The sequence below is a fragment of the Chiloscyllium plagiosum genome, unplaced genomic scaffold (assembly GCF_037043375.1).
Source record: "Chiloscyllium plagiosum isolate Xiang-an unplaced genomic scaffold, Cpla_swu_hap1 HiC_scaffold_14, whole genome shotgun sequence".
Lineage (NCBI taxonomy): Eukaryota > Metazoa > Chordata > Chondrichthyes > Orectolobiformes > Hemiscylliidae > Chiloscyllium > Chiloscyllium plagiosum.
This window is the reverse complement of record NW_028270152.1, coordinates 39,674,753-39,683,214: the sequence shown is the minus strand read 5'-3', so window position 1 is coordinate 39,683,214 and position 8,462 is coordinate 39,674,753. Positions and strand designations below refer to the sequence as shown.

The following is an 8,462-nucleotide window of genomic DNA, read 5'->3' as shown; positions in this document are numbered from 1 at the left end:
CGGTCTCCAAGCAGCCCTTGGTCTAGGGAGGACATATATTGCAGCTCGACCCATGTAGTGTGTTGTTCTTACATTTGCTCAATGTGCCAGCAGCTTATGTGGCAAATAAACTGCACGTGCAGCAAGCAGATAGCCATGTCAGTCACCATTGAAGACCATGGAGGCATCTGGCAGGATGACCCAGCACAGCGTCGAAAGCAGTCACCCATAGCATTCCAGGGAATTGCCATGATCAGGCATCCAGTTAAAGGTGTTCATGGTCAGTGTTCTGTATCTCAGTGCTCCAGAGAGAGAGTCATGGCCAATCTGTTGACTCCATAGCAGCAAGTCAAGGTTTGGTGTCATGCAGTGAGGAAGGTACATATGAACTAGTCAAACGTCTGAGCATGTCTTGCCTGGGGCGCTCTGGTCACGTTGGTCGAGAGGTTGGCTCACGGGCAGTCCATCAGATCCATTCACAGAAACTATGAGGAAAGGGGGCAATTGTGGCTGTTATTGTGGGATTGATCTTTGGCAAGGACTTGGGGGAGGGGCGTCGGATTTCCTATCGCATTTCCGATGCCCCTCCCCCAAGTCCCTCCTCCCTACCTTTTATCTTAGCCTGCTGGACACACTTTCCTCATTCCTGAAGAAGGGCTTATGCCCGAAACGTCGATTCTCCTGTTCCCCGTATGCTGCCTGACCTGCTGTGCTTTTCCAGCAACACATTTCAGCTCTGATCTCACTTTCTCCTTAAAAAAAAATCTATCTACTTCTGATTTGAAATATTCAAGGACTAACTTTTCAGGAAAAATTTTCAAAGACTCATGACCCTCTGATTAAAAGAAAGTGCTGAATCTATTTTAAATGGGGGTCCCTTATTTTTATTTAGTGACTCCTAGTTCTACATTCTGCCATCAGAAACATTCTCTCTCTCAACTATCCTGTCAAAACGCCTTATGGTCCTATATGTATCAATCAAATCTTCTCATTCTTTTAGTTTTCCGCAGGTAAAAGTCCAAGTTTCCTTATAAAGAAGGAAGAGAGGTGTGTTATGGACTAGGCCAGACCATTCAAAACATTCTTAAGCAGGCAGCCCAGACCATAACTTTGCTATTTGTTTCGCTAAGTGTACAGTGAAAATTACCCAGAGTAAGTTAGCTAGGTTGATTACTAGGTTTTAAAACAGACAAAAATTTATTCACAAAATGATGGAATGAAACACAAAGAACAGAATATAGAACACCCACAGTGCTCAGTCTATCCAAACAGTCTATGCTGTTCCAAAAATACACATCAGTCCCAATAGACATATCCCTTAAACATAGAGTAAAACTGAAACAGAGCCTTACAGGTCGAAATTAGAATGGCAGAAGAAGAGAGAGAGTTTAGCAATCTGTTTCCACACACAGCTCCTGCTGCACAACTGACTTAAACAAGACTTCAGCTTTTAGAACTGACCATTCTCCTTTCATTATACAGGTCACTTCTAAAACATAAAAAGCTTTGGCCTAAAGTCTCATCTGTTTACATATAATCAAAAAGGCCTCTCAGTAAACCATTTCATCTCTGTACCAAACCAGTCGTTTTGGATCCTAGACTGTTTTACGACCCCTCTGAAAAAAATCAAGGACACGGTACCCTGAGAAAAGGGACAGCTTTTAGAAAAAAAGGACCAGCTTTGTGACAGGTGGCAAATGGTGTTTAATGCAGAAAAATGTGAGGTGATTCACTTTGGAAGGAACAACAGGAATAGAGTACTGGGCTTGTTAAGATTTTTGGTAGTGTAGATGAGCAGTGTCCATGTATATAGATCCCTCAAAGCTGCCACCCAGATTGACAGGATTGTTAAGAAGGCATACGATGTGTTAGCTTTCATTGGTAGAGGGACTGAGTTTCAGAGACACGGGGTCATGCTGCAGCTGTACAAAACTCTGGTGCAGCTGCATTTGGGGTATTGCGTACAGTTCTGGTCACCACATTATAGGAAGGATGTGGGAGCTTTGGAAAGGGTTCAGAGGAGATTTACTAGAATATTGCCTGGTATGGAGGGAAGGTCTTATGAGGAAAGGCTGAGGGACTTGAGGCTGTTTTTGTTAGAAGTTTGAGAGGTGACTTAACTGAGTCTTATGAGATAATCAGAGGGTTAGATAGGGTGAACAGTGAGACCCTTTTTCCTTGGATGGTGATGGCTAGCATGAGGGAACATTACTTTAAATTGAGGGTTGATAGATATAGGACAGATGCCAGAGGTAGTTTCTTGACTCAGAGAGTAGTCGGGGCATGGAATGCACTGCCTGCAACAATGGTAGACTCGCCAACTTTAAGAGCATTTAAATAGTCATTGGATAAATATGGATGAAAATGGAATAGTGTCAGATAGATGGGTTTCACACTGGTTCCATAGATCGGTGCAACATCGAGGGCCAAAGAGCCTGTACTGAGCTGTCATGTTCTATGTAGAAAAGCCAGTCATTTCTGGGATTAGACTGCTCAACTGCTCCCGGTGTATTTAATTTTCAACATCTTGAAGGGTTTATTAATTGTTGTATACGCAAATAAGGGGTAACGTTGAATGGGCAGCAGGGCGGGCAACCATGGAATACCGACTTAAGGGAATTGACCAAATAATCGTTGGCAAGATGAGGAGTCTAAACAGCTATAGGATTACGTGAAATAATTTTCAAAAGACAAATGGACGTATATTTGACACTTTTTCCTGAGCCATGGGGCAAAAGCACAAGAGTGGGAGTATTGGATAAATATTTCCGTTGGATAATCTGAGAGTCTCAGCAGCAGCCTCCTTTAGTACTATGTATTTAGTGATTTGGTCTCCGCCTGCGGAAAACACTGGGTTACCTCAGAGTAATGAACCTCAATTCAACATGCAGCAGCCTTGGACATAAAATGGGATTCTTCCCCTCCCCCTTTTGTCGAATAACGGTTTTGCGACGGGCCTAGCTCAGCTTTACAGCTCGACGTCATTTTGTCCGCGTTGGAGCTGACGCGGCCAGTCTCTGACGTGGCAGCTGCGCGGGATCGTGTATCTGGTTGCGAGTGCGAGGTCCGCGGCAGCAGGAGAGGGAGCGCGGAGACAGAACAGTCGCGGGGACGAGGATTCAGGAGTGGCAGTAAGACCGCGAGCAACATGGGGCTCACCCTGAGCACTATATTGCAAAAGGTGTTCGGCAGGAAGCAAGTCAGGATACTGATGGGTGAGTTTGGACGGGGAGAAGTGACCCCCCCCGGTCTCTGGCGGCCGCACCTACTCTCCGCCGTCTGCCCACTGCTTCTCTGGCTGGCTTGGAAGGGTCTCGCTGGGCCGCAGGCCTCGCGCTCTCTTTTGTTCACGCGCTCGGCTCCGACTCAGCGGTAAATGTAGGTGGGTTGTTTGCATTACTGCAGCTGTCCGAAGAAGGCCTACACGGAGACCCGCGACTTCACAAAGTGTCCGCCGATAACTCGGGTTTTAAGATGTCTCTGGCCTAATTAGCTCGCTCCTGCCGCACACTCCCAGATTCAAGCTTCCGTCATATGGTTTCAGGCAGTAACCGAAAAATCCAACATAACAACAGAATTTCTATGACGAGTAGCGGTTTGCAGTTGTAAAGAGAAAGCGGAGTCAACATTTGAACTCAAATGTTGACTCTGCTGTCTATATGCACAGATGTTGCCAGACCAGCTGAGTTTCTCTAGCCATTTCTAATTTAGTTTCACATTTATAGCATCTGCAATCCTTGTTTTTTTTTAAATTGCTCGTTTGGCTTTTTGACTTGATATCCAGCTTAAAAATCATCTGGGATTGACGTACCCACTAAATGTGCAAGAAAATAAACTGATACTTGATTATTTTAAATGGAGGGCAAAGTTCAATATCTGAAGCTCTTGAACTCAATGTTGAGTCCAAGAAGATTATTGTTTTCTAAATAGAAAATAATAATATGCTGTTCCCCAGCCTATATTGGGTGACTTCCACTGGAGCAAAGTGGATTTATATGTTCTTGTATCAAAGCTCATTGAACATCTGGATAAATGTAACAAAGAACAAGTGCTGGTAGTTTGACTGGCCACACAATGCCTGCCAATATTCCATTCAAGTGGTTTATTTTTGTTTTACAATGATCCATCTTAGTTCCGAATACCTTGTAACTTTCAGAAATGATTTGTGATTGGAGTGAGTCTTCAAACAGAAATTTATCATGCAAAGTGGCAAAGATCAGCAGGAAAGTAAAGATTGGGAAAACTTTAAAGTTAAGTAAAAAAAGTGAGATCATATGAGAGTAAGTTAACTTAGAATATAAAGACAGCAAAAGTTTCTATAAACATGAAAGCTAATACAATTGCAACATTTAAGAGGCATTTGGATGGGTATATGAATAGGAAGGGTTTGGAGGGATATTGCCTGGGTGCTGGCAGGTGGGACTAGATTGGGTTGGAATATCTGATCGGCATGGACAGGTTGGACCGAAGGGTCTGTTTCCGTGCTGTACATTTGACTCTGACTAAAAGAAGTGGCTAAGGTATTCTCTCATCCTTTAGAGAATAAGGGGGATTTAGTAATGGGATATGAGGAAATGGTTGAGGCATTGAATAGGTATTTTGTGTTGGTCTTCACAGTGAGGGCACAAATAACATGCCAGTAACTGACGAGACTAAGATGGGTAAGGACCTGGAAAGAATCATTATCATGAAAGAGGTAATGTTGGGCAAGCTAATGTAGCTAAAGGTGGACCAGTCTCCTGGCCTGATGGAATATATCTCAGGGTACTAAAAGAGATGGTGGGAGAAATAGCAAACACATTTGTGGTAAATCCGCTGGACTTTGGGGCAGTTCCAGTAGATTGCAAAACAGCAAATGTGACGCCACAAATTTTTTCAAAAGGATGGACAAAAGATGGGGAATTATAAACTACGATGTGGAGGTGCCGGTGTTGGACGGAGGTAGATGAAGTTAAAAATCGCACACCATGTTAATAGTCCAACAGGTGTATTTAGCTTAACTTCTGTAGTGGGGAAAATGCTTGAATTGTATTACCAAGGAAGAAATAGCAAGACCTGTCCTGTTGGCAGATGCAGCATAGGTTCATGAAGGGCAGGTAATGTTTACTTTCTACTGGAATTCTATGAAGACAGACATCACAAGTACGGTGGACAATGGGGACCCAGTAGATGTGGTGTATCTAGATTTCCAAAGAGCATTCTACAAGATGCTGCACAAAAGGCTACTGCATAAGGTACCGATGCATGGATAGAGGATTGGTTTACCAACAGGAAGCAAAGAGTGGGGATACGAGTGCTTTTCTGGTTGGTGATCAGTGTTGGGACTGCAATTATTTGCAATTTACATAGATGATTTGGAGTTGGGAACTACATGTACTGTGTCAAAGGTAGTGATTGGCGGCACGGTGGCACAGTGGTTAGCACTGCTGCCTCACAGCGCCAGAGACCCAGGTTCAATTCCCGCCTCAGGTGACTGACTGTGTGGAGTTTGCATGTTCTCCCCGTGTCTGTGTGGGTTTTCTCCGGGTGCTCCGGTTTCCTCCCACAGTCCAAAGATGTGCAGGTCCGGTGAATTGGCCATGCTAAATTGCCCGTAGTGTTAGGTAAGGGGTAAATGTAGGGGTATGGGTGGGTTGCGATTCGGCAGGTCGGTGTGGACTTGTTGGGCCGAAGGGCCTGTTTCCACACTGTAATGTAATCTAAAAAATCTAATCTAAGCTGAGTGGTAGAGCAAAATGTGCAGAGGATTGTGAAACTTTTCCGACTGGCATAGTTTTAAGTGCGTGGGCAACGATCTGGCAGATGTAGTTCAATGTTGTTAAATGTGAAATCATCCACATGGGAAAGTAGTAAAAAGGACTATTATTTGAAAGATTTTTTTAAAAATTGCAGCACGCCTCTTCTGAAGGGCCCTGGTGTCCTTGTGCATGAATCACACAAGGTTGGTCTGCAGGTGCAACAGGTAATTAGGAAGCCAAATGGAATTTTACCCTTCATTGCAAAAGGGACTGAGTTTAAAGCAGAGAGGTTATGTGGCTAATGTGTAGGGTGCTGGTGAGGCCACACTGGAGTACTACGTGCAGTTCTAGTCTCTTTTTACTTGAGGATTTAATGGCACTAAGGGGGTGCAGAGGAGATTCGCTTAGTCGATTCCAGAGTTGAGGGGGTCGGTTTATGAGGAGAGACTGAGTAGACTGGGATTATATTCTTTGGAACTTTGAAGAATTGGCACTTGGGGGATGGGAGTGATCTTGTAGAAGGATCTAGTCCCTTTTCTAATTTTATAGAAGTAGAGATGATGTTTCTACAGGCAGGTGGAACTAGGACAAGAGGGTGTAGCCGTAAAATTAAGGGGAGCAGGTTTATACTGAATTGAGAATGAACGTCTTCACCCATAGGATTGTGAATCTGTGAAATTCCATGCCCAGTGTAGTAATTGAGGCTTCCATATGGAACGTTTTCAGAGCTAAGATAAATAATTTTTTTGAACAGTAAAGGAATTGAGGGTTACATTGAGAAGGCAGGTAAGTAGAGCTGAGGCCATGAAAAGATCAGTCATGATCTTATTGAATTACGGAGTGAGCTCAAATGGCCGATGGCCTACTCCTGCTCTTAGTTCTTGTGTTCTTCAAGTTCACCCATTACACTCTCTTTCAGTCTTGTTAGCACTCAAGTCTTGCTGCACAAATTCCTTGTTGTTTCAGTACCAACTGAGACAAAAGTTTCCTCATCGTCAGGAGCTGTCCCTTCCTTCAAAGAATCACTATCACAGTCTCTTTCCTACTCGTAAAGAACACTTTTTTTTGCACCTAAATCACCTCGTCTGGACACGTATACATATGTCCATCCATTGCTCATGATTCAGTCCTTCTGGCTTGGTCCAAAATCTATTCACTGCTGCGTTAAAAGTATTCAATAACTACACCACCACCGGAGGCACAAAGCTCCAAAGTATTTCAACTCTGCAAGTAAAGACAAAAATTCTTTTCCTCCCTTAATAAAGGATGACCACTAATTTTAAAACAATATCCCTAATTCTGGAATCACCCACTGGAGTTATGATCATTTCCATATGTGAAGACTTTTCAGGATCTTGTATCCCTTAATAAGGAGACCTAAGTTGTATGCAATAGTCCAGATGAGGTATTGCCATGGTCTATATAACTGAAATTTAACATCATTACCTTTGGTACCTAGATAACAAAACCTGTGGGTGGTCTCAAATTAGACATAGCCTGAAAGGATCTTTTTGGGTGTGGTGATGTAGCAACTGTACAGTAATTGCTCACAAAGGTAAAACTTCTATTGAACTGTTGTCTGATATCTAGAACTGTCCAAAATTCTGCTGAGTTAGAATTAAAGAGGAAAAATAGAGAATTAAATCTGTTAGTAATTCTTGGTTAACCGCAAAATTCAACCTCCAATTACCTCCCCATTAGATATCTCCAATCATTCACATTAATGTGCACTGTCCATTCTGAACATCTGACCTTACCTTGCAGACCACACGCACACACAGCACCCATTCCTATCATCCCACAACACTCATTATTTCTGTGGCTGCAAAAGTGGCCTTTGTGTTTTTAAACTGTACTTATTAGCTGCAATGTGGCAGCTTTTGCTGTTTTTATTTTAAATGGCATATATCTGCAGCAGCTGGAAATGTGTTGCTGGAAAAGCGCAGCAGGTCAGGCAGCATCCAGGGAACAGGAGAATCGACGTTTCGGGCATAAGCCCTTCTTCAGGAGCTATATATCTGCAGCAGTCCATTCTAATACTGCTTGCATGTTTTGCTGGTGCAGACTCTTATTGCTGAAATGTCTCCTGCATCAGAACACCAGCCAGAAAAGTTCTGGAAAGGTAAATGGGCAACTTGTCTGTTCTGGGTTATAGTGAGGGTTCCCATTCTCTTTAAAAAATCTCATTTATTCCAGTTTTCATTTCTGAATGACATTATAGACTAGACCTCTAAAAGGCTGTGGTGGAAAATAATGCTATCTTTTTTTATTTTAGGAATTCAGCATGGAATTTTCAAGATAAATATATGAACATATCCATTGTTTATTATGCTTTAAAATGAGTATAATTAACTTTACCTTTTCATTTCTTTTTTTAACTAGTTGGTTTGGATGCTGCTGGTAAAACAACAATCTTGTACAAACTGAAGCTAGGAGAAGTTGTTACAACTATTCCAACTATTGGTAAGTAAGAATCATGTTGGTTATTTGTTGCACCTGACTACCAACAAACTATTCAGTCAAATATCAGACTTGTGACAGTTTATTAGTTTTATTTGACATATCACCACACTTCAGCACCCTTATTTCCTTTTTCCAAGTTGATCTTTTTCTTAAGATCTCCAGTTGGAATAAAAGGGCAGGCTGCATTCCACTTCAAGTACTAATGGCAGTTAATGTGAAAATCTGGTTAAGATATTGTTGAATTATTTGGCCATGACCCTGAACAAGTCTCTCCTTGCCCCC

At 42.6% G+C, this 8,462-nt stretch overlaps 1 protein-coding gene across 1 annotated transcript in view; it reads left to right on the top strand.

Moving 5' to 3' along the window:
• Window positions 1–3,032: 3,032 nt before the first annotated feature.
• LOC122559024 (ADP-ribosylation factor 4) overlaps window positions 3,033–8,462 on the top strand; it is a 29,923-nt gene continuing 24,493 nt past the window's right edge. Inside the window, exons 1-2 of the mRNA XM_043708124.2 lie at window positions 3,033–3,194; window positions 8,100–8,180. Coding sequence (XP_043564059.1) covers window positions 3,128–3,194; window positions 8,100–8,180 — 148 coding nt within the window. The 5' untranslated portion in view covers window positions 3,033–3,127. The remainder of the gene's footprint in view (window positions 3,195–8,099; window positions 8,181–8,462) is intronic.